General features: G+C 34.9%; 1 protein-coding gene across 1 annotated transcript; it reads left to right on the top strand.

Moving 5' to 3' along the window:
• The first annotated feature begins 7,137 nt into the window (after positions 1–7,137).
• Positions 7,138–27,677, top strand: LOC117785139 (GTP-binding protein Di-Ras2). Its single transcript, XM_034623043.1, has 6 exons — positions 7,138–7,302; positions 13,766–13,933; positions 14,995–15,104; positions 19,656–19,846; positions 27,415–27,526; positions 27,602–27,677. The coding sequence occupies exons 1-6, from the start codon at positions 7,138–7,140 to the stop codon at positions 27,675–27,677; spliced, it is 822 nt and encodes a 273-aa protein (XP_034478934.1).
• The last annotated feature ends 74 nt before the right edge of the window (positions 27,678–27,751 follow it).

Here is a 27,751-nt window from a genome sequence, read left to right on the forward strand (position 1 = left end):
TTGGTGTTATTCATGCTGACCAAATTTGGTTTAGATCGGTTTCCTAGTTGCCATAGGAACAATCGGTCGAAAATCAACTTTCAGTACAGATTACCTGGTCACAGGGTATTCTACTGTCGAGCGTGCTCGACTGCAGCCGCCCACTTGTTATTTTTGCCAACAGTCAATACCTGTATCTGTGTGTGTGTGTGTGTGTGTGTGTGTGTGTGTGTGAGTGTATCGGTTATAAAAGGCGTAGCCATCAACAGTTTAACGGTATCGCTTCTGGCCCTGTTCTTAATCGTCGTCTGACGCCAGTTTGTAATCATTAAAACCGTGTCTGCAGTAACTACAAATAACTAACGCACACACACTCTCACTCCTACACACTCCCACATACTCCCACACACTCTCACACACACATACGTTCACTTTTGGCTTTCCGAATTTAATGCCCGCCTGGTTGGCATCATAAAATAATTTGTTTATTGCTGCGGTCGTTACTCCATTAAGAGTTTAAATTAATTGCAATAAATTTGGCCAAAACCAAGTCAAAAGCTTAACATAATCGTACTTTTTAGTGCAGCATATGCTCTCAATTGCCCACATAAAATAGATTTCATGATTTAAGTCCAAAAAGCCGCAAAATTCACATGCCAAAATATTTAAATTAAATGGTTAAAGCTCACCGTAAACGCTACTAATTATACCCTATAATATGGCTTAATTTTGGGAAAAGTAAAAGCTGATATAAAATAACTAAATTTGAATATAATTAATAAATTTACAGGGCATTTTGTAGTCTTTTTAATCAATTTGAAATGGCATGCCACAAAGCCTTTTAAGCTGGCACAACTATTGATGTGAATTGCTTTCTTGGTTTTGGCCACATTTAATAGCTGACATATAAAGTGACCGCAACACTTAACAAATTAAAATAATTGCCAACATTTGATTCTCGATTGAGGCCGTAAATATGCTGACATGGTTCAAATTGAACTCAGCTAAAACTTAAACAGTTGACCTCCAAATGACGCTCGAGTGCGTTCAAGCGGAAGTAGTACACGGCTAACACACACCCACACACACACACACATATATATATATTAACTCTGTAGTATGGCAAGTCTCATCAATATTGTTAACTTTTTTGCGCGAGTTTTGTGGCCAACAGCAATTGTTCGTCAGCTGCCAGTTTTCCCAGTTTTTCCAGCTTCCCAACTTGTCAGCTTCCATCTCGGTTATTCTGCGGTATTCGAGGCATTTTAATAAACTACATACCGAAAACCTTCTCGACCAGCTGGCAATGCGTTACAATAGAATTTTAACACATGCCAGCGTTGCGGCTAATGAATATTTATAAATTCTCTGGCAAACTAACACACATTGTCTGTTTGATAGTAGATAATGGGTGTGTGTGTGCATGTGTGAGTGTTGTTTGACTCGCTTCGTTATTTGTTGAGCACTTTCTGTCATGGTCAGGAGAAGCCAATGAGGCCCAACAAACTTCTATGCACGAGGGTGGGCTGAAAAGTCTCGATCTGCATAGAAGAACGCAACTTTTTTAATCAAAACATAATTATGTTGAGTAGTGTAATCCATCAATTGAAGCTTGATTAAGTTTCATTACGAGCTATGAACACACTGCTTAATTTGGGCAACATTTTATAGTGAACATATTTGAAAACTTTTCGCTTTCATCAGAATACACACATGTGTGTTGTTATCAATGCAAAGTTATATGATTTGAGCTAAAAACTTGTAGAACAAAGTATCCGTTTTTCAGCTTAATAAATGAATTTCGAAAATTTAAAAATTACAACGTCGCAAAGTTACGAATATTTCACTTTAATGAGAAAGTTATCTGTGAAATAATTAAATTTTTCTGGACTAATTTTTTAAATATGTGAAATAGTTAAATTTTTGTTGACTAACTTTTTTAATGCAAATTTTAAAGAGGTAAGGGAATCATTGGAAAAAGATTATAGTGAATAGTACATTTATTTTAAATCAAAAATGCTGCATATTTCTTTTTAGACCACTGATTTATTTGTCCACCCTCGTATTCATGCTCTCTCCATCCCTATCTCTCTCTTACTCTATTTCTATCCTTTTGATCCCTTCGAGAACTGCTTAGTTGTTAGTGTTTGTTTGTGTGTGTGTGTGTGTGTGTGTGTGTGTATGTATGTTGTGAGTTTTTAAGCCGCAGTGCTCGGTTTTTATCGTGTCATATGAGTTGACATTGCGAGTGTTGCACACAAAGCAGTCTTGAGTGCAGCTCCATTGTTGTTATTCATCTTATGTTGCTGTTGCTGTTGTTGTTGTTGCTTGTGGTTGTGGTAGAAGTGACAAATGTGCTTTTGATGACATATCAAACGATGCTGTGTCGAGTTATTTCAGTCATTTCGACTTCTCCCTTCCTTAACTTGGCGTCTTACCAATAAAAATAGCTTTAAACACAACCTGTTCAATTTAGAAAACATGTGATTCAATAAAAATGAAACCCATGCAAAGAAAAGAATAAAAAATGTTCTCTATAAACAAAAATTGATTGCATATAAAGAAAAAAAAAAGGGGGAAAACCTCAAATATGGTTCATATTTTTCACTTTTCAATTGAGCAGCCAAACAAACAAACAACAACCAAGAATTACACGCATCGTAAAAGTTTTTGGGAGAAAACGCAGAAGAAAATACGAATATTCTTCATAGCCACACAAAGAAGCATCAGAAATGTCAACAACAGTCACTTTTTTATTTGAGAAATCTTTTGGCTGTATAAAAAAACAAGAAAAAAATTAATTCAAGTCCTCGGTCCTTTAAAATGTAAAGCGAATGGGCGACAACAACAATATATATCAAAGTTCAGTTCAGGAATTCATAATTGTTCTTGTCCTTTTACTTTTTATTCTTGTTGTTGTTGCACAGCTGCTATCTTGTTCACTCTGTTTGTGTGTGTGGGTGTGTGCTTAAAATGTAGGCCTACTAGATTTAATTAAAATTGTATATATAAAACCATGGCAAAGGTTAAAGTAAGAGCAAAAGTGTTGCGTAAAATTGAATTAATTTGTTTTTTTACTTTAAATTTTATTGTGTTTTGTGTTAAGAGCTCTTCTGAAACTAATTTTATTTTTATAAATATTATTATTACGTCAACGTACAACGTGTGTGTGTGTATAATTAAATGAATTATCCACATGCTTTTAAAGTCAACAGATACATGACCTCTACTCCTCCTCCAACTGCCAACCTTGTTTTTCAGCACTTTCAAATTAAATGCAAATGAAAAATGCATTTGAAGCCACTGCTCTTTGTTCGCATAACAAGTTTTTGATGAAAAACAAAACAAAATATGTAAAACAAAAATGCGGTTGAGCATGGAATGCTGAACTATCAGATACCTCTCAATTAGTTGAAAGATAAAGCAGAAAGTTGTTGTTTAATGAATCAGTGAACATTATTAGAGTCTTACATGAACACTAATATGCCCCTTAATTGTCCATGGACTGCAAATTTGATTTACTAAACACACAATAGGAAAACGCTTATATTTACTCTGCAGCATCATAATCAAATATCATAAACACAATGTTAAACGAGCACCCAATTTGCATAACCATGTGCAAAAGCTCTTGTAATTTTCCGACTAGCTCGTACACTGATAAAAATATGTTCTAAAATCAAGTTTTTGGTCGCAAAACTACGAATTCTGGTCAAAAAAATGCGTTGAGAACTTTAAATACTTAGATTTAGAAAACACATCTTGGTTTTGAGAACATTCTAAATGAGACCAAGTTTTTATTTAATGAATAAATGTTCTTAAAATTAAAATAAAACCATATTAAAAACAACATTAAAAATTTTTTAAACTTATCATTTTTTTTTTAATTTTTACTTTTATACTTTTTATTCATTATTTTTCTCTAACCAGAAATTATATGAAAATTATATGTTATATGAAATAGTACATATTTATATTTTCCCAACAATTTATGATTTTTATTCTCGCATTAAATATTTTTATTTTTTAGATTAATATACTTAGTATTGATAATATGGTCTTGAAATATTCTTATTTTACGAAGAAAATATTTAAGATGAATGTTCTTGATCATTTTTTTCAGTGTACTCAGGTTGCTCGTGTGGACAACTTATCCTAGCTCAAATAAATTGCCTTGCCCAGTGGTAAAACCACAAATACACACACACACACACACACACTCAGAGATAATTAAACAGAGACACAGATACAGTTGAAGTTGCAGCTTGTGTCGTCTGCTTGGTAACAGCTTTTCCATGGTAAACTATTTTTGCTAAACTATTTTCAATTTCCACAATTGCCAGGTCCTCAGATGACAACTTGTTTGGTGGTTGCTGAGAGTCGACGCTTCAAAGCAACAATGCCAATTGTTGGACTGTAGTCTGTGTGCTTATTGGCTTTTGACTCAATAAATTTCAGTGCATTTTCACACAAGTTATCTAGAATTTAATGCCCTCACTCAGTGCATTTTTGTAAGTAATTAACACTTTGGCATACTGTAACGAACATAATCGAAATTGTCTGGCCATGGTGCAAGTCATGTTGGCCTTAACTGTCGCTCAATCTTAGCCGTTGATTGCAACAAATTGCATTTTCCCAGTAACTTAATTATATCACGTTGCTGTTGCAATTAGACAGGTACCAAGAACAGCATCAGCATCAGAATCACATCGGCATCACCATCAGCATCGGCAGCTGCTTTTTCCGAGTATCAGGAACACGGAAGGGAGCACAGGTATCTGGTAGCAACGCTAGATACACTCGCAGAAATGTGCTCTTAAATTTTAATATTTCCACTTTGATTTAACTAAGTAGTTTGGCCTATAAATTGGCATCAAATATGGAGTGGGTGCAATTTAATTATTTAAACAAGTCGAAAGCGCTATAGTCCAGATATCGACTATAGGATATTCGTTACTAATTTCAATATATATAAAAGTTCTTGAAAGGTTTTTTTACCAACAAAATAAAATCTACTGCATACTCTAAGGAGCTTGTATTGCTTTAAGAATGGTAATTAAAAAAAAACGTATGATCTGGAACAGCTAAATAAAAACCTGTTTATTCGTGTTTTTAAAATGTTGTTAATAAACGTTCCAAATTATATACAAAGGAAAATGCTTTTTAAATATTTTCAATATATTTAATATTTAATAAACAAACTAATTAGAAATTTGAAGAAAATGTTACGCGATATTAAAATATCGACAGCAAATTTAATTTGATGTAAAATTAACAAAGTAAAATCCAATATATCTGTATTTATCTTTTGATTTTCTCTGGGTGTAAAAATGAATGGTGACCAGAACAGGTGCTGGTGCTTTAAGAAACAGCTTTAATGTGCTGCTTTCCACTAACAAATTGAGTTGCCTGCTGCACTTAGCATGTGAACTACACGGAAACACATAAAGAGGTGGACGGACAGACAGACTGACAGACAGACAGACTGACAGACAGACAGACAGATGCAGATACATATACACAGATAAAATAGATAGTCAGATAGAGGCTTCTAGCTTTGGGCTTCTTAACAAGGTTGTGATGCACAAAGCTTTGGCTGTCTGAGAGTTTATTTGCAATTTTCCATCTTTGCAGATTTTTTACTCTATTTTTCCCAATGGCATAAAAGTCACAAAGTTCTGTAGCGTGTGTGTGTGTGTGTGTACATCCATTGAAGCTATTTACTATGCTCTGTACAGTGTATGTCGATTAGCTGAGAGATTAAGATGAGATCAGATTGTTAATCCAAACGATTATTCGATGAAGTCGATAAACAAAATAGAGTAAAGTATACTTGTGTTATACAATTAGAATTTTCTAATTATTTTCTAATTGTACTTTTAAGAAGTCTTACACTTTTAAGATAATTATCTTCATGAATTTTTAATTGTATCCTTAATATATTGGCTGACATTTATTTATTTCAAGTTTCAACTAATTTAACAATTCTATATACGAAATAAATCAATTTATTTATTCAATATAAAAATAATTTCAATAAATTTTAAGCTATATCAAATATTTTATAATTTAAAACACTGCTTATAAGTTGCTCGAGATTTGTAGAGCATACCTTATTGCACTGTATTGATTTCTAGGGTGTCTGAAAGTTATCAAGCTGAAATTGTGTTTGTATCTGCAATCGTGCACACATTTTTTAAGCTCATCATATTTGAAAATGTGGATGCATCCTTTGCCTGCAACGAACATATTCATGTGAACACGTGTGTAGATTATGATTACAGCAACGCAAATACATATACAATCACACACAGATACATATATGCACAAATAAACTGTAATGCAGTAGTTTGAAGTTATTTTGACTGTACTGTATAGCAATTTATGTAGAATACTTAAATATACTCGTAATTTCGCAAACATTCGCATCGGCAATTTCGAATAACTCAAAAAGTTCGCTGCAATGTTCATAGATAGATTAACACAGTTGGCCAAAAATGTTGTTGCTGTTTGTAATATTGATGTTACCGATTTCGGCTAACTGCCAAAATTTGCAATTATCATAAAATAATAAACAAAAGCCCACAAAACGAAAACACAAACGCAAATTACGTGACGCGAAAATCCAAATCAGTTGCCTCCCTTAATTCTACGTCTATTTGGTTGCTCTGGGCAACAACCCTCGAAATTTGAAACGAGTTTGGCTTTAAAGCAGTTTGTTTTTGCTTTTGTTTGTATCCACAGCACATCACGCACACATCTCGCCCAGCGGAAACGGAAGTCAGTGTTACAAAGCGGAAACTTAAGCTGTTGTTATTAAATCGGCGATAAGTTCAACAAATTTAATAGCTCAAGTCAAACAGGATACAATCAAGTTGGTGGGGCTGTTCCTAAACGTATTCAAGTAACCAATATAATGACGAAATTCAAGTTGAAGTGCACGATAGAAAGCACAATGCATCAGCACAATAATAACAAGTGAATTATCGCCCTAATAGCGCAACAGTCAAAGCAAACGAAGGAGAAATTTGTGCGACAACAATAGACAAACATAAATACAAGTATAACGACAAGCGATTTATAAGCTGCGCTCGAAAGTAGGCAACAAATAACAGCAGCAACAGCAACAGCAATAGAAGCACCAACAACACCTACAAAATGGCGGACCTGGAACGCATTCGACTCGTGTTACTGGGTGGCGCAGGAGTGGGCAAAAGCTCCATTCTAAAGCGCTTCCTATTCAAGACCTACACTGACAAATATCGTGCCACCGTCGAGGATCTCTACAATCGTGAATATGACCTGGGTGGCGTCACGCTAAAGGTAAGTAAGACACCATAAGGGTCACAGAGGGACACGGGGAGAGGCAGAAGGGCTCAACCTTTTGTGTCCAGCGTGCATTAGTGCAACTAAGCAAACGCAATGCTTTCACGTTGCAATTGTTATGTGTGCTGTAAGCAAGGTTATTTAACAGTTAACAGATGTAAGAGGTCATGAGATGTGGCATGTTTAACTATGGAATAAAGTCTGCACACTTTGTATACATAATAATGTTTCAAAAGTATATAGGTAATATTAATTTATGAAAAGAATTTATATATTATTTCTTATTTTTTTTAAACGAGATAGACCTAAGACCTATTTATAATTTATATTTTAATGAGTTTAAAAAATTTACAAATCAGGTACATTTCATCTTAAGGTTCCAATTAATTTTCAAAATATTTATACTCATTATAAAATTGGATATTTACATTATAATAAATTCTACGTATACTGTACTGTGTCCTTGAGTTTTTTAAATCATTGTCCATTTTATCAAAAAGATCTCAATTCGAACTTTCATAACTTGATCAAAACTGACCCGATTTTCAAGCGGAATGTCATTTTTATCATGATTTTGCCTCTAAATTGATTCTGGTTTTAAATTTTTATCATCTGGAAAATTTTATATTTTTTCGATACTAAGCCATCTATCATCCAATTTTCCATACTTACCCCTTGACATTTTTTCAAAAACTTTGATCTCTCATAACTTTGCCAAAACTTAACCGATTTTTAAGCGGAATATCATTTTGATCATGATTTGGCCTCTTTATTAATTCTGCATTTAAATTTTTATCATCTAGAAAATTTGATATTTTTTCGATACTAAGCCACCTATTATCCAATTTTCCATACTTACCCCTTGACATTTTTTCAAAAACTTTGATCTCTCATAATTTTGCCAAAATTTAACCGATTTTCAAGCGGAATGTCATTTTTATCATGATTTGGCCTCTTAATTAATTCTGCATTTAAATTTTTATCATCTAGAAAATTTGATATTTTTTCGATACTAAGCCATCTATCATCCAATTTTCCATACTTACCCCTTGACATTTTTTCAAAAACTTTGATCTCTCATAACTTTGCCAAAATTTAACCGATTTTTAAGCGGAATATCATTTTGATCATGATTTGGCCTCTTAATTAATTCTGCATTTAAATTTTTATCATCTAGAAAATTTGATATTTTTTCGATACTAAGCCACCTATTATCCAATTTTCCATACTTACCCCTTGACATTTTTTCAAAAACTTTGATCTCTCATAACTTTGCCAAAATTTAACCGATTTTTAAGCGGAATATCATTTTGATCATGATTTGGCCTCTAAATTGATTCTGCATTTAAATTTGTATCATCTAGAAAATTTGATATTTTTTCGATACTAAGCCATCTATCATCCAATTTTCCATACATTATTTCAAAAACTTTGATCTCTCATAACTTTGCCAAAACTTAACCGATTTTAAAGCGGAATGTCATTTTGATTATGATTTGGCCCCCAAATTGATTCTGCATTTAAATTTATATCATCTAGAAAATTTGATATTTTTTCGATTCGAAGCCATCTGTCATCCAATTTTCCATACCTACCCCTTGAAATTTTTTCAAAAGCTTTGATCTCACAAAACTTCATCAAATTTTAACCGATTTTCAAGCGGAATGTCATTTTGATCAGGGTTTGGCCTCTAAATTTAATCTGCATTCAAATTTTGTTCATTTTAAAAATGTAATTATTTTCAACCATGACTCGATTTCGATGGTAAGGGTCCCCCCTCTGAAATTATATATATAAAGTGTAGCAGCATTGAAATTTTAAAGCTTCCTCAAAAGCAACATGATTTTACACCCATAAGAGTATTTCAGTTGGTTGGCACCATAAGAATATTTCTAATTTGTTTTTTTTTTTTTATTTGTATTGCTGCTGGTTTAAGTGACAGCCGAGAGAGACATTTAACCAGGAATGTAGTATTGTTATTTGGCTCTCAGTCGTTGTTTCCTAAGTGCACTTGTGTTGCAGCTGCAGTTGCACAATGCCATCGACTGGATGTTTATGGTAACTGTGAGTATGTGGATTGTGTGCGTGCCTTAGATGCTAGCAAGTAATTTGAAGTGGGCCACTAATTAAATCAAAGCTGTGGCCAATTGTGGGCAAAGTGCAGTTGATGTTGGCCATCAACTTGAGATGACTAGTCGCCTGCTAGCCGACTGAATTACAAGTGGTTTTAACATCATGATTACATTCAGAGCATTAGCTCGACCCACACATTTGCCTGTTACATACGAATACAAGCTTATGCCAAGTTGTTAGCCAGAGTTGAGACTTGGTTTATAATTCCGACACGTGTTTGAGCGTAGGAGGCTTTAAGGCGTTTCCCTAACAACAAGGCACAGGATGAATGAGATTGAAAGGCGGAAAGGAGGAAGTATGGAAGCTGATTATGCTTGCGGCCATATCAAAAGTTGATTAAACATTTAAGTGCTAGAAACGCAAATTGAGCATATGTAAAATGCTAAAATGGTTAAATGAAAGGCAAATGGATTAATAGTGTATCTGCAAACATTCTCGTAGCTTGGAATAGACACGCAGTTAGACAGGCAGTTCCTCATTAATCAAATTTACACGCATCTGCCTCAAAACTGTTACAGCAACTTCAAAATCACACACACACACACACGCATGCACATGCACGCCTGAGTGCATAACATGTTATGGATATTATCTGCTTTGATGGGATATACGGCAGTAAGGGCAACTTACTTTTGATAGCACATCCTTCATCCTTCAAGCTCTTGGTATACGAGCTGATTATGCGCTGTTTTCAAAGTTGCCACCAACATAGACGTAGACACAGCCATAGCCACAGTACACAACACACAGAGTCGCCACAAAAAGTTGTAACAAAAAGTTGATTAATAGGTATGATGCTCCTTCTCTTTCGTCTTTACTGGCTTTTACCCTTATATCCTTTGCTTTCCTCAATTTGTACCCGTTACTTGTAGAGTATAAGGGTATATTGTATTCGTATATGTAGGAGAAAGAAGGATACTTGACAGAGAGTATAATGTAGAAATTTGACTACAATCCATTGCCCAGTCCATCTAGCAATGTCCATCTATTCGATAGACATACGGTCTATATAAGCAACTGATTCTGACGGACTATAAAATCTAGAGTAAACAAATGTAGTACACAAACTCCTCAGTATTTTTTATACATTCGCAGTTTTATAAAAATCAGTATCTCAGGGACTCAAAATTCGGTCATCATAAAACTAAAAAAACTTTTTACCTCCTAGAAAGCTCTTTTTGGTGGTAAACTCATGTTTTTAATATGATGTATTCAGGCTATTATTGTTAAATTAAGACAATATGCGGATAAAATGGCAACAAGTCAAAGAAGTCTTTAAATTCATTTATCGAACTAAAATATCTTATAAATCTTCGAAAATCAAAATCGTGCTGAGAAAAATCGTGCATAGATCAATAATTTTGTAAAGCAGGATTTCCGTACTTAGGACACCGCATTGATTTCATCCCGGGACTTTTTTGCTGTGTAGTTCTGTCATTCTTAAATTTAAAAGCGAGCGCCTGAGAGTATGCAATATTTTTTGCAGTTGGCTTTTAATAGCTCATAGATACAATTATTTTATATTTGAAGTTAATCACGGGTATCCTTTAGTCGGGAACTCCTCTAAAGAGCTCTTGCTTGTTTGATGTTGCCGTTGGTTGCCATGGCAGGACACACGCTAAATTGATGTTGACTAAACTGCGTTGAGGGCGATGATGATAATGATCGTGTTGATGATGGTGATGGCAATGGCGACATTGTCACCCTTGGTGGTGGCGTCGTTTGCCAACATCGACAATGTCATCATCGCTAGCATTTTTGTTTTAATTAATTTCATTTTTACGCTTGATAGCCTGGCCAAAGGCTGCCTGAAGCTCTGTTACCGGATTGCAACTAATACTTTCTGTTGTTAGTTTAAAGTTGAACGGAAATGCCAAACATTTGATTGAATTTACCCGCCGCAAGCACGCGTACATTCAAAGCAGCTCACATTGCGCATACGCCGTGTGTTATTCGGCTTTGAAACCAATTTGATATGGAATGCTTCTTCGCTGTTTGTCTGGCTTTCATCAAAGTTACTTGTGGACCACACAACTAAAGCCCCGGACATGAGGTTGCGTTTAACAGATTGTTCTTTCGTGTTGTTGCAACCCGCTGCGGTTGTGGCACATTACATCGAATGAGAGGCACGTTACACGGCAATACGAGTACAAGTTGAGCGTTTTGTGGCCACAACAGCGCGACCTTAATGGCAATTTTGTGTCAACGCAGCTGGAATATGAACAATGCCAAAGCTTGCCTTGATCAGAAATCTGTGTATATGTTTTGCACGCATTTTCGCGCATTTTTAATAAAGTTAGTGCAACAATGCGCTACAAATTGCCGAACAATGGCCTCTAACCGAACAATAGACCCCGCCAGCTCCAGGTCGGTATTCCAGGCTCCAGGCTACTGTCTCCTGGCTCCTGTCTCCCATCTCCTGCTCCTGGTTGCTGCCGCATAAACGTGTCAGTTGAGTGTCGCTATAAACCGCCATCGTTAAATGCTCAGCTTTTGTATGCTGTTGACATTGCGGCTGTTGGCCAATTGGGGGTCGAGCCTGACTCACTAACTGACTCTCTGACACCCTGACTGCCTGACTGTCTGGGGAACAATGCGTAAACGAGATGCTGACACTTGGGATTAGTTGGCATCAACTGAGCATTGAACGACATCGCTATCGAAATACATTTACACTGAAAAAAAATTAAGTTCTAAATTTAAAAATTTTCATCTTAAATATTTCGTTCTTAAAATAAGACCATTTTAAGATCATATTACTAATACCATAAATATAAATAAAAAAAATCTCAATTCTTAATACAAGTATAAAATATTTGGTTCCCAAAATAAGACCATTTTAAGACCATATTACTAATACCAAAAATAGAAATCTTAAAAATTGCAGTTCTTAATACAAGAATAAAAATAAATCTTAAATTGTCAGGAAAGTAAAATTTGTTAAGCACGGGTGCGAGTCCCAGTCTTCACAATGAAAAACATACATTAATAACATTTATAAAGCTACCAAGCCAGAATAAAATGTATAGGTATAAAAAAAAAACAATTAAAAAATATATGAATTAAAAACTTGTCCTTATTGTTTTTATTTCTTGACTTCAATTTTAAAAGCATTTATTCTTGTAGTAAGAACTTGCTCTTATTAAAAATGTTCTCAATACCAAAATGTGTTTATATTATAATATTATTAATAATATTATGTTTTTGACGCATTTCTAAGACCTTGATTCTTGATCTTGCTTTTAGAATCTGTTTTTTATCAGTGTACATTTTAAACATTTTTTTTTTTTGCCTCTTTCTGTCTGACAATCACTGTTCATTTGTCTGTGTTCTCGGCTCGCTGTCATTGACAAATTTTTGTGCCAAAACAGTTCAATTTAAATTTAAAAATGAAATGCCAACTTTGCCAGATTTGTCTAATGCAGATGTTGAATCTTTTTGCCAGATCCAAAATAAAGCGGATTAAAGTTTATTTAAACACATCAGAAACAAAAGTAACTTAGCTTTAAAGAAATGAGTGTTAAATATGAAATATGATTGCGGTCAATGCATAAATAAAATCCATATACTATACTTTAACTATATTTGTTTACCGCATAACAGCTAAATTATATATATACAGTCTGAAAACATAAATTAAATGAGTTTATGGCCAGAAAAAAAGGGACTACAGTCAATTCCATAGTGAAGTGTTTTTCTAGACTTTCAATTAACTTTCCGTGCGGAATGTGTGCTATTCTTTTTTATTTTTTATATATATTTTGCCAGATGTTTTGTTGTTTTTGATTTTTAATATTCGATGGTCAAAAAACCTCTTTCGATGATGTCCGATAATCCATTTAGAAACAATTACCTTTTTTTGCAAGTTTATTGCGTTTCCGTCGGCAACAGAAGCATGAAATCAATTTATGAAATGAATTTTGCCATAAAGTTACTAACAAGATAAGGATTGCTGAGTTTAGAATTTCATATTTGAATTTAAATTAAATTTCGTGCGCAAGCTTTCAGTCAGGTCACTTCAAATAGACGATATATGCTTTTTGCTAAGCTTATGGCATTTAAATCAAACTGTTTATGGGCTTATCGAGATATTGGAAAGCATATTAAAAGCATAACCGCAGCGTAGGCCACATGGCGTATACGTGATGTAAGGCATTTAAAATATTTAAAGGACTGTGAGTCTGCTGATCGATAAATTATAGACCTTAACGTTTGTGCTATAAATTAATATTTTTATTCAATTTGTTTCATTTTGTCAAGTATTCAATTATGCGGTCTTTTCTTATGCGCTGAAAATATTTGAAATTTTGTTTGCTGCTTGTTGCAGGTGGACATTTTGGACACATCCGGTGACATGCAATTCCCCGCCATGCGACGCCTCTCCATTGCGACGGCCCACGCCTTCATGTTGGTCTATGCGACGACATCGGCGCCCAGTTTTCAGTGTGTCAAACAATGTTTCGAGGAGATCCGCGAACAACGCGCCGACTTTCAGGTGAGTTTGCCACATGGCATTTGCCTTTGCATTTTGAATGCAATTAGCACAGCTATAGCTGTAGCTGTAGCTGTAGCTGTAGCTGACAAGCGCGAATTGAATTAAAAAATATATTTGTTATGAGAAAAATTCCTCATACGCCATGTTTACCAATTTCAATGCCCCAATGCAATTAAAAATTAAAACTTGTTCCAAGTCTTTTGGGCTATGAATTTGGTTTTACGCTGGTAGCTTTTCACAAATCTATTGTTGTTGCTTTTATACCCATTACTTAGAAAATAAGTAAAAGGGTATATTGTGTAATGAAATGTGGCATCTCCGACCCTATAAAGTAAATATGTTATTGATCAGCATCAACAGACAAGTCGAGCAGCCAGGTCCGTCCGTCCGTACGTCTGTCCGTCCGTCTGTCCGTCCGTCTGTCCGGCTGTCCGTAAGTAGAAAAGGATCTCAGAGACTATAAGAGCTAGCGTAACCAAATTTGGCACACAGACTTCTACAAGCTCTACGCAGGTCAAGTTTGTGTTAAATTCCTGCCAAGCCGCCTTACACCCCCGAAAATCGCAAAAAACCACCTATAGTTTTTAAGATATTACATTTTTATGGTTATTAACGGTATCTATTAATATTATCTATTATCGCAATTAACCTCAGTAAGTTCGGACAAGTAGAACGGCAGTAATAGCTAACCAAAGTTATTAACAATTAAGGCAATACAGGCACCAAAAAGTATGCAGTAGTTTTTTTAGCTAGTATTTTCTATAAAAATACTTTGAAATAAGTCACGGGTATTCTACGGTCGGGATCTCGACTATAGCCTTTCCGCCTTGTTTATTTTTGTGTTTTTTTTATTTTTTTTGTTTGCTTGCTTTTTGTTGTTGTTGTTTTCTCGTTGTCGCTGCGCTGCCTTTGTGCGTGAGTGTCAATTATAGTCGAGTTTTCTTTGTCAGCAGCTTGGCTTTGAACCTGTTTCCAAGCACAATCCTCTCGCAGTGAATGCTTCCCTTTAGGTATAAAGTATTGTAGTATGACTAACTCTTCACTCTCTTCATCATTTACAGGACATTCCCATTGTCATAGCTGGCAACAAAGCCGACTTGGCCAACTCCCACAGAGAGGTCAGGCAGGAGGAGGTCACAGATTGGGTATTCTGTGAATTGCCACGGCTCAGGTGAGTTAAGACTCAATGCTTTAATTTCCCATTCAAACGGGGGGAATACAAATTGCAAATGTTACAACTACTGCAATTACCACAAATTCTAAAAGTTATATAATGAAAGCAGGACAAAATAAAGCCGTAAAGCAGCAATTTTCATAAGTAATGTCAAGTAAAAAAGTGTAATAAAATGGGCTATAAATTTGTGCAGGCGAAACAAATGTGAAACGTAGCTGCAACACGAATAGTTGCCTGCCCCAAATGGTGGCAGCAGCTGTTGCAACCGCGACAAATGCAATTAAATGCAACAAATGAAATTAAGCGACAAAAAGCGTGACAACCAGCCATGAGTTGCCGTGGCAAAAGGTGGGCGTGGCAACTTCGGTTCGTTGCTTGCAACCGCCGAAAATCATTTGGACCTTGTTAAATGCCATTTTCTCCGGAAAAATATGGGTTTCAGCATTGCAATGAAAATTGCAAATTAGTTTGTTGGTTGGACAGCGCAGCAAATTCTATTGAATGTCCTCTTTTAGCAGACACTGTATAGAGTATACCCTAATTGCCACGCATTTTATATGCGGCTCTCAAAGCATTTTCAATTGATATTCCCCTCTTTGCAAGGCCGTTCAATGCACTCGACTGGGGCTAAAATGCGCTTTGCATTTTAAACAGCCTGAAATGATGCTGAAACTGTGAAACTGAGACAAGGATGCATGCATATGCATAGGAACAAGGTCCTTTCGACTAATACTACAACGCTCTTAAGTGCCCATGCTTTGGGTACTCTTCGAACATTTAAGTTTTCCAAGAAATTTTAAACAATTTCTGGAAAAAAGGAAAAGTGTTTAAATTGAATTAGTTTGGCTGAATTGGTATTTTATTTTTGGGAGTAGTTTAAGTGGCTTTGTAATGCTTAAACGGCTTGATATGATATGATATAATACGATTCTTTGAAACCAATAGAAGAAACTTTAGTTTTGGAGAACATTTAAACTCTGGCGCTTCAAAAAGGAAGATTAAAAACAGACTTACTACAAAAAAGCACATAGCTATACTAGATGAATGCAGTCTTATATTTAATTTAAAGTGGCTCTCCTGTCCAGGAATATAAGTATCTGAAATAATCAAAACTTAGCTAAACAAAGGTAAAAGTTTACTTTGCGTATCAGAGCTCCCAGCATTCTAATATTTTCCATTTGACATAAAAACTTCTTTTTCTCTAGGCAAACAAAACATTGCTCTTGGGAAACTTTGATTTTAATTTTAAATCAATCAAGCTCTTGTTTATTTTCAATATAAAGAACTCAATATATATTCGTATACTAAGCATAAGTGCAAAGTTGATATTTTAATCTTTAAATATTTAAATTTTATGTTCAACATATACAAATTGAGCAGTCAACTTGATGTGATAATTTTCACATAACTTTGTTGTTTGCTGTTCAAATTGAAGCAACGTCAGCAGTCAACACGATTTAAAGCTGACTTCCGTTTCCGTCGCTCACTTTTACTTATGTAGCTTTTTGTGAACATCGAATATACACATAATTGTATCCTTAATAAACTGCACGCACATAAAAATCACTTACAGCTGAAAAGCGTGGCAAGGCAGTAGAAGGAGGATGCAGAGAGTGTGGCAGAGAAGAAGCCTTTGGGGCAGGATGATTTGCTTCCTGAATCTGGGCAATGTGTTTGCCGCACTTACCATAATTTGTGTGGCAGGGGCAAGGCGGGGAATGGAGGGCAAAGGGCGTGAATGGCTCGTGTTGCTGATTAAGCAAGCGTGCATAAACTTATTTAAAGCCAAGTGAGAAGATTTTAATGGCAAGTATGCGACTAGCAGATACTCAGTAAATAGATGAATGCTTAGGACATTTTCACAAAATAGTTCGTAAGCGGCAACAGCGCAATAACTTATCACTGCGGACGTCAGTTCGCGCTAGTGACGAAAACAATATATACAGCTAATAATGGGAAATTTACTACGATTGTCCGATCAGATCGAGGTATATACCGATCGAATGGTATAGTCTTGGCTCACAAATTTACATACTAAAATGTTTGCTAACTCACCTAGTTCATGAAATAAATGGTTGTTAATTTAAATAATTGCAGCTTAGGGGGCCGTTGGGGCTTTTGGTAAAATTTTTAATTTTTAATAAATTTCTTCGTGCTGTATGAGTCGCCGACCTATCACATAACTAGAACTACAGTTTGAAAAAAAGCTGGGCTCGAACCCTGTCATGTTTAAAATCAGTAACTTATCTGTTCTGTTAATTCTTGAAATAGCACTGAAAATGCTTTAAATAGCATGTAGCGCGCTCATAACATAAATGAACGTATCAAAAAAAAAAAATAAAATAAAAAAAAATAAGATATAATTCCTTTATTTTAATTTGCTTTAAATGTATATATTAAATTAAATATCATTAGTCAAAAAGTAGGATTTCAGAAATTTTGGGACATGGCAAGACTTTTGCCACTAGACTTTTACCTCATAAAGAGGTTTTTTTTTAACTACGAACTACCCCTTAGTCACTTGCAAAGTGTATAGAGTATAATTATATAAGCACACGCACTTAACCACTGGATGCACATAGATTTACATACACTGACATATATACTGATATATATATATATATATAGTACTTGTATGCAAATACATACGAATCTCTGTGGTATTAAACATTTAAGCAGATTGATGGTGTGGCTGGAACGCACCTTGAACTTTTCGCCAGTGTCCAGTGTCCTGTGTCCACCTGACCGTTCCGTTGCAACACCTTTGCACCCCTGCTCCCCATCCCTCTGTGGACCTTGCAGCTGCCACTGCTCATCACACAATTCCACTTCACGTGCCAACTTTGCACTTTTTCCCGGTGGTTTAAGCCTCTGTGGTTTGAGATTTTCTGTGTTCTGTGTTCTGTATTCTGTATTCTGTGTTCAGTGGCTCTTAAAATGTTGCAGTTGGCGTGGCAGTTGCAAGAACGTTGCAATTTGTTGCTGCATGTCTGTCTGCGGTTAAACGTTTCACGAGTACAAAACCCAAAGTGCATTTATCTCAGTTGGCATGTTTGTAATTGTATAAGTTGTTTATTAAGCAAAATGGGTGAAAAGTGAAAACTGCAAATCATTTTAATATTTGCAAGCTCACTGATTTTTAATGCTAATCATTAATAAACAAAAACATGCACTTTGATTTACTGCAATTGCACTTATTGCATTAATAATTGATACTGGAAAAATATAGTGCATATATGTAAAAAAAAAAAATATTGATGGAGATAAAAAAAATATATGCGCATGTTAAATAAATTTCAAAAAAGTTAAAGAACTTTTGCTTAGAGTGTCAGGTTGCTTGTTGCAACAACTGTGTTTTGTGGCATTTGACACTTTTTACAAGTTGCTGTTGACAGCAAACCAACAATTGGCCAACTGTTCAACTGGCCAAGTTACAAACTTGGCAACTCGGGCTAAATGCATGATACGACTAATTTAGCCATTTAAAGGCATCGTTAGCTGTCTGCCAGCAGTTTGTTGTCCCGTTCCTGCCCCTTCCCCAGTTGCTGTTCATGCCACAGTTGCTTTACGTGTCCTGTCGCCTGCTGTCATTGAATGCTTTATCCGCTTGTGGCACAAACAAAAAACCAATCCAACACGGTTGATGGGTGCCACAAAAACGCTGTAAAAAAAACAAATTGTTGCACATGTTATACCCTGTAACAGTACCACAAAAGGACAACATTGACGGAGAGAATATTGCAGTAAATCAATTGCCTTTTATTTATTTTTTATTTAACGTCGACTAGCCAAAAAAACTCGTTAAAATAAAATTTTTCAAATAGGATTATAATTAAGAAATTAATTTAAATTATATAAAACTATACATATTTAACTGCATACACTGATAAAAAAAATGTTCTAAAATCAAGATATTGGTCTCAAAACTAAGAATTTTGTTCAAAAAAATTTGTTTAGAGCATTAAATTCTTAAATTAAAAAAACACATCTTGGTTTTAAGAACATTTCAAATAAGACCAAGTTATATTATATAATATTATTATAAATGTTCTTCAAATTAAAAGCAATAAAAAAAATTAAAAATGATTAAATTAATATTTTTAGTCTTAGTAATATGGTCTTAAAATGTTCTTATTTTAAGAACAAAATATTAAAGATGAATGTTCTTGATTTTAGAAGTTGGCCTTTTTTTTCAGTGTAGATAAAAACAAATATTAATAGCACTTTTTCTACAGGAGAACTGCCAGTCGTGTAAACTTTTGCCAATGGGTCAGAGTTTCAGTTTTTTAAGTTGCACACACGCCTGTATTTTTTTATCGTTTATTCCCTTTTTTTATTGTTGAAGAATCTGACCAAAATGGTAATTTTTTGTTTGTTTTTTTTTAGCACAAAGTGTCATGTAAATGTGCGTCATTATTTCCGAGTTGCCCTACAAACGCATTACGTATACGTAATTTATGACTTCCGCCGCTGGTCTAAAAACTTTACAACTCTTTAAGCATAGTTTTGGCAGTAATCTGTTCATTTTCGTATTTTTTTCGCTTGCAGGGCCAAGGTGCTTGAGTGCTCAGCGAAGGAGGACACCAATGTGACCGAACTGTTTAAGACGCTGCTCTCCCTCTCCCGCTTCCTGCCCGCCAGCAGCAGCAGCGGCGGTCCAGGCGGTGCCGCCGGCGAGGCAGCGCCCAGCGGTTTCAAGCGACGCTCCTCCGCCTACGTCAGCGCATCGTCCAGTCGCAGTAAGTACAACCCCTGCTCCTCCTCCTGCCCGTCTTCCTTCAACAACAACAGCCTGGAATTTATGAAAATTTCACTGTTGACGAGCGGTCAAAAAAATGACTCTGCCAAATTGTTTGACTTGCTCTGAAATCGAAATGAATATGTCAGATTGCAAAAAAGGTAACCCACAAACAAATACCCTGTAGATATGTTCTAAAATCAAGAGTTTGGTCTCAAAACTAAGAATTTTGGTCTAAAAAAAACATTAAATTCGTAGAATAAGAAAGCGCATTTTGGTTTTAAGAACATTTCGAATAAGATCAAATTCTTAATATTAGAATAAATACAATTTAAATCAGAAAATCAAAAAGTTAAAAACTATTTTATAGATATTTTATTTTGTCTTGGTATTTCTAAAAATTAGTGATGTATAACCAAACTGAAAAATTACATATTTATACTTTGCTAACAATGTAAGATTTTTATTCTTGTATTAAAAACCTCGATTTCTTACATTAATATTCTTAGTATTATTAATATGGGTTTTGAATGGAATTATTTAAGAACAAAATATTAAAGATGAATGCTCTTGATTTTAGAAGTTGGTCTATTATACCTTCTCTCTGGAAATGGAAACTTTTGCAACTTTTGTCAGCCGGTAATTGACAACGGAAATAATTTCGACCTTGTCTGCCAGAAAATGCCTTTGTGCCTGTTGCAGTTTCAAATATAAATTTGCCATTTGATTGCAAAGTAAAAGTACAAAAGTAACCGTTGACTGCCGTTATTCTTATCGAGTATCTTTCAGATGCATTCATATACTTCACTCTTAACTCAGCACAAGGAGCTGAAAGCTGGCCGATTTAATAAAAAATCAGTGATGTTTTTATTGAGTTTGCCGGTGAAGTTCGCAAATTACTGAATAATGCAACCGTAAACAAACGACGCTACGGCGTAGTCAATGTAATTAATACGAAATTAAAATGCGATACGCAATTAATGCAATAATTAAGCATATTATGTGCAGGTAAATAAACAATATACGTATACGTATCACAGGTAATCCGTAACACAACAAAAACACAGCTGTACGGAAATGCGAGTGTTAAATATATACGCATATTTAATTACTTGCAGAGGATCATAATAAATACATAATTCCACAATTATTTTACAATTTCTGCTGTTGATATTTGCAAATTAAAATTGCTGAAATTAATCTGCGTAATTGTGCTTTAAATATGACGTATTCAAGTGAAGTTTAAATCACACCTGGTCATAATATTTACAGGTACTTAATTCATGTCTCGTGTCTCGTTTTACCCGAAATCAGCTTGCAATTAGCAGAAATTGAATTTTTGACAGAACGTGTACACAACATTGACAAATTGTCGACAATTTGGCTAATTGAGTGTAATTAACATTCCAGTCAACTGTTCTTCTGCATTTGACCCAAATTAATTGTTAAAATTTGGCAAACGCACATAAAAGAAAAATAATAATAAAGGCACAACCAAAACCTGTCCCGTTGTCAGGGAATGAGAATTCAAATAAGACAAACCCTTTCAATTATTTATATTTATATTTATACTTGTATCGTGCGGCAAAGCAATACAACAAGAGACTTAACAAAGCGAAGAAAAATACAAGCATAACACAGCGACAAAGATAAAGACAAAGAATAAGTATAAGAAAAGAAGTTAAAAATTGTTTTCTGTACTTCGCAAGAATTTTTTGTACAAGTTTAAACTGGGAAACTCTAAGCAATACTTGTACAAATTTTTGAAATATTTTTCGAAATAGTTAATAATAATTTTAGCTTGCAACAAACAAGTAAAACTTTTCGACTAGGTTATTTTCTGTGTCCTAACAAACCATAAAAGGTAATTTCATATTTAGTAACGTCAAAAAAAAAATTTTTTAAATGCAAATTGGGAATTTTGACATTTTTAAAAAAAAGGAACATATTTGTTGTCTAGCTAAAACTGAATCATTAGACCACAGGCGGTACAACAATAATTGTATTTAAATATCTAAAATATTAAATAAGAATTCAATTTATTTATTCCTATAATAATAGGAACTCATTTATGTCTTTATGTTATTAACTTGTTATACAAGTTCAAGTGTTTGTTTGTTGATGCACTTAAGTTTTGAACGCTGCAGCTTAAAAGGATTATTTTTAATGATTTCTATAATTTAAGCTTGTATTGAAATTAATTGGTAATTCATCTTGTTTGAACTTGCGAACTGACCTTTTCTGTGAGTGAAAAGTCGAGCCTTTCTCAGACATTAATAAGAATCCGTCGAAAGTCTGATAAAAGTTGAGCAGCACGTGTATTAATTATGTAAATATCTTGACCTTCTAATTAGCCGTAAAAGCATTTAATTTCCATCACCCACTTATATTATCTCATTAAAAACTTTTATTCTGCACTTTTGTATGTGCTTGTGTGTGTGTGGGTATGTGTGTTTGTGAGAGAGGGGAAAATGTCCGAGTTACAGAAGACGCGAAGTTTTCAATTTTCGCAGCAATGCCTGTTACAAATATATAAATAAACAGTTAATTAATGCTGCCAAAGTGGCACGCACTACTCCCGGCCACGCCCCTCGTCCAACGCCCAACGCCCCACTGGGGTTTCAACAAAATAATGAATACAATTTCCGTGCTTAACAGTTGTTAGGATGCTTCCCCTCCCCCCCTCTTAGGTGCACAGTGGGTCATTATTTAGTTTGCGTTGCAAAAATCATATCTTTTGAACCAGTAAAGATTTTTAAAAAATTTAAAAAGCATTTGATAGAAAACTTCATAAGCTTCAAAATAACTCTTTGCACAAGTTGATAGGCGGAAGCTAGCTATCATCCGTTTAAGTTAAAATATAGTCTAATTTAAGTGCTTTTTATTAACATTGCTGGTACAAAAGTAAACAGCTAAAGAAACAAATTTCTTTAGTATTTCATTAGCATTGAACATACTTTACAGATGACACCAAAAACACTAAGATCGGTCGCATAACTTGTCTATAATTCAGCTTTAAATTTTTTCGTAAAATTTAAAAATGGGTCAACTTTGAGAGGCAGCCACGCCCACAATTCTTATTTGATTTTAATAACCTTTTGTATACGTAATTCTTGAGAACTGCTCTATCGATGCATATATTAATTGTTTGTCAAGAAATTAATTTAAGCCCCGCTTTTCGGCCTGCGGCACCAGTGTGCGGTGTCTTGGTCAATAATTTAATTGTTTGCTGGCGGCATTTGATAAAATTTAACTTGGACAACCCTCCACCTCCCTCTCCCTGCCTTTTTGCCTGCCTTTCTGCCCACGAAAGTCATTTAAATGAAGTGCAAAGTTGGCCGCCAGCAAAACAGAGTGGAAATTAAATGCAATTTAAAGCTTTAATCGCAGCTCAAGTCCGAGTCAAGTCAACTCTCGAGTTGGCCCAAAATGCTGCCAAACAATTTGTAATGCCTGCTGTTTGCTTTTGTGTACATATACACACACAAGCACACTCACATGTGCACACATTAAATGTGTGTAAATAAAGCAACAGGGGGCAAATTCGTAAATTATTTTTGGTCAAATTGAGACAAGTATTGTCCAATTTGACAGCAACAACTGCCGATGACAGCACAGTTCAAGTGTGTGTGTGTCCAAAAGCTGAAGGTCAAAAGTCAAATTAAAGCAAATACTTGTGACAACACGAATGACAAAGCTGCGTCAGCTTCGATGGCATTAAGTATGTGTATAAGTCGAAGTCAAAGTAACTCTCCCTTTTTTTTTAGCAACACCTGATTCAGCTGGGAGTAAGGTAGGCAGACAGTGGTTTCACCCATATCGAAAATCCAAGTCCTTACCACACAAAATAGGTCTGAGCAGTTAATCACGCGAATTGAGGCCATAAGAAGTAATTGCCTTGAAAATACTTGGCACATTGCGGCAAATGCAAAAACAAATCATTCACGTTCTGCTTTAAGGTGTGTTAGTTCATTTACACTGTGAATGTGTGAGTGTGCGTGTGTTCTGACAGCTCAATGGCCTAAGCGCGTGTGTCTGTACACTGAAAAAAAAGACCATCTTCTTAAATCAAGAACATTCATCTTAAATATTTTGTTCTTAAAATAAGAACATTTTAATACCATATTACTAATACTAAGAATATTTATATAAAACAAATGGTGGACCCGTCCGCTCTGGTTAAGGAAACCGATTCAGTTTGTGAAGCGGTTCAAATCCCACTCGTAACAAATTAAAATAACATTTAAAAAATTATCAAGACAGAATACAATGCATAAAAATCAAAATTTAACAACAAAAAATTTTAAATTACAAAAAAAAATCATTTTTAATTGTTTTTATTTTTTGATTTTAATTTTAAGAACATTTATTCTAAAAACAAGAACTTGGTTTCATTTGAAATCAAGAAATCCAAGAGGTGTTTTCTTAATTTAAGAACTTTATGTTCTCAACCCATTTTTTTGTCCAAAATTCTTTGTTCTGAGACCAAAATCTTGATTTTAGAACATTTTTTTTATCAGTGTATGGGTGATGGCCCATAAAAAATGTCTGGGCGCGTAAGCGCTTTGTGAGTGAGGCCCAAAGCCAAAGAGCCAGTCTAAGGAGCATTTGCTAGCGAATGTCTGCCTAGCCTAGAATTGCCCCCATCTCCACTCTCCCCTCTCCCCACCCTCCCTCTTCCTCTTACCACACATGTCGAGACTGCAGTCGTCAGTCGTCAGACTTAATGTGGTTTGGGTCTGTGGCTTTTGGGCCAACACAACCGCAAGCAGTTTTATTCACAGTCAGCCAACTGAAATTGTAACTCAATTGAAACTTTTACATGCTCGTTGGTAGAGCGAAGAATGCCGCACTTGCCACACTGCCTGCTACATCGTTATTTGTATCGCTGCTATCACAGCAAAAGTTTTGTTTAACAACAAATGCTTACAGCTGGCGAGTTACTTATGTTTTTAGCCATTTGCAACACGAGTGAACGCGTCTCCTGATGAAAACCTTTTGTGAAACACTTGAAAAAAAAATTAAATAATGAATAAATTTTGTTTAGTTGTAAGTAGCAGTAGTCGACTAGTAAATACTGTGTATTTACATTTCAATTTTTATTGTCATGATATTAAAAGTATAACTATTTATTAAACGAATTTGAATATTTATTCAAAATACAATATGATATGCTTTACTCGTAATCTTTATTTTAATGCATCCATTTTTTCATATTAGCGATTCAAATCGTTATTTATATCGAATTATTATTATATTCCTTTCCATTTCCTTTGCCTGCCATTAGCTCAGCCAATTTCCTATACATCTAGCTCTTTTAGATCTAATCGTATTTTGCTTTTAATCTAAATAGAACACAATTTTTTTTAAATTCTTAATATTTTCGTTTCTTACCTTCAAGTACATTATACTATACGCTTTGTTGTGTACTGGGTATTAAAAATAAAAATGTAATTTAAATTTCTGTTGTACTGCCGTCTCCAAATGCTGCCACATATGCACAATTTTTCGGGGGACTTCGTTTTCCCCCATTCAGACTGTCGGAATATTCGTACTTTTATTACTCGTAGTACTTGGATATTCCATCTAAGTGTGTGGATGTGTAAAAGTGTGTGTTTGCCTTTGTGCCCGAATGGGTTTACTATGTGAATTTGTAGCACAAGCGTGTAATAAGCCAAAAAAGCAACAAACCGGCACATACACAATTACACACAATGCGCTCTCTTACTATATCTGTGTGTGTGCGGTGTAGTGTGTGTGTTGATACACAGCGTGTGGCCAGGCGACTCACTAAACTCGAATTTCCCATGATTCTAGCAGTTTTTAAAGCATTTTTCGCGCGTTTTGTGTCAGCGACAGCATCAAAAAACAACAACAACAACAACAACAGTAGTAACAATGGCGCTGTCAGCCATTTTGTTTGCACTTGACACAACTGTACACACTCGTAGATTCTCATGCATATATTATGAGGTTCAAAAGTTCAACAAAATATGTGCGATATTATACATTTTAAAGAATATCTTATTCTCAATTCCTTTGGGTGCGTTCAACGAAAATCTAAATGGAAAATTAATGGGAAACCCTTGAGAAATTCATTAGTAACTTTACGTTTACCATTAAATTCGAAACTTTGTTGAAGAAATAACAAGTTTGAATTTATGAACTCATTACGGCTAATGAAATACTTAAAGAACTTATGCTCTACGAGTAGCCAACTCTACAACAAGTATCTGGTTCAATAGCTTCACTTTTAGCCAATTGTTTACTAGCAGCACTCTTCTGCTTTAACGCGCTGACTGTCGTAAATATTTACTCATCATCATGCTAGATTACACCTTTTGTTTCAGGTTGAACGGTTTGACTGAAAGCGCTTTAAATGGATATCGAATCATATAATCAATAAGCGCAGTTCAATCGCATCAATTTGCCTTAGAGCAAAGTCGTTTTCTCTGGCTTCAGATTACAATATATTGGCGAGAAATGAAATAGCATACCTTGTACATCAAGATACGATACATAAATATTTTTTGTCTAGAGTTTGTCGTTAAAAACACATAAAGTTTCCGTCTCCCATGGGAATATCAAATTTTAACATTTTACAAAACATTTTCCTTGCATACTTTTGGGAGCAAACAAGCAAAGTAGAAACTTCAAAAGGAACTTGGTTAAACATTCATTATGGACTCAGTTAAACGCAATTCGACCTCAAGTCGTGTCTATGAAAATAACAACTTCAGCTGAAACTCAGCTGTGAAATGCATTTCCCCGAATTCTGCGCTTTCTCCGATTTCAGTTGCCAAACGAAACATTTCACATCAGCTAATTGCTGTGCGTAACTACGCAGATTTCGGGCGAAATCGATGCAGCAATATTCTGTGGAAATACCTGCTGCCTGGTTCGGAAATATCCTTTCATTAAAAGGGGCCAGTAACGAGAATCATTTAAGGCCGTACTTCTGTTAGACCTGTTTGACACTATGGAGGGGAGAAGGAGCATCTGCATGGCAACGCTACCTGGAAATTAGATTTTCTTATATATTAATATTCAAATAATTTGGAACTATAGTAAACTCTGATAATAATTTGAAAATATTGGCATATTGGTGAGTTGATAAATTCACTAGCTAACTGAATTTATTTTTAAAAAAGTCGGAAAGGCTATAGTTGAAATCATGACAAAAGAATACCCGTTACTTATTTCAATTTATATTAAAGTACTTTATAGTAATTACTAACTATAAAAAACTAAAGCATACTTTTGTGTGCTTGTATTGCCTTAGTTTTTAATAACTTTGGTTAGCTATTACTGCCGTTCTACTTGACCGATCTTGCTGCGATTAAGTGTGATAATAGATAATATTAATAGAAAACGTGGTGGCTTTTCGCTATTTTTTGGGGCGGAAGGGGACATGGCTATATCGACTCGGCTGTTGACGCTGATCAAGAATATATATACAATATAGGGTCGGAGATGCCTCCCTCTCCTCACTTTTACTTATTTTTTAAGCAACGGATATAGATATAACACATAATATAAATTTAACCATTTTTCCTGTATTGCTTGCAGATAAAAATCGCATGAATAGTCCCGCAATAGGCGGTGATAAAAAGTCAAATCTGGTGGATGCTGTCGATGTGGCAAGTACCAGTGCAGAGGCAAAATTGAAGCCACGTTCCAGGTGAATGCAACACAGATCTAAATATAAATCACACTCATTAAACTCACAACATTTATTTGCTAATTTCATTTACAGATCACTCATACGCCGTGCATCACGCAAGACCAAGCAGCAAATTAACAACGCATCCGATGATTGTAATTTGCAGTAAATTCTCGCATGCCAAATTAAACATCAAGCGCATAAATTTATGCGCACATTATGAAATAATATTAATTACAATAA

This window comes from Drosophila innubila, assembly GCF_004354385.1.
Source record: "Drosophila innubila isolate TH190305 chromosome 2R unlocalized genomic scaffold, UK_Dinn_1.0 1_C_2R, whole genome shotgun sequence".
In the NCBI taxonomy this organism is placed as follows: Eukaryota; Metazoa; Arthropoda; class Insecta; order Diptera; family Drosophilidae; genus Drosophila; species Drosophila innubila.

Coding starts and splice junctions, on each gene's coding strand:
- LOC117785139 (XM_034623043.1), top strand. CDS start 7,138: ATGGCGGACCTGGAACGCATTCGACTCGTGTTACTGGGTGGCGCAGGA. Junction 13,934..14,994: donor AACAACGCGCCGACTTTCAG/GTGAGTTTGCCA, acceptor CATCATTTACAG/GACATTCCCATTGTCATAGC. Junction 27,527..27,601: donor AAATTGAAGCCACGTTCCAG/GTGAATGCAACA, acceptor TTTCATTTACAG/ATCACTCATACGCCGTGCAT.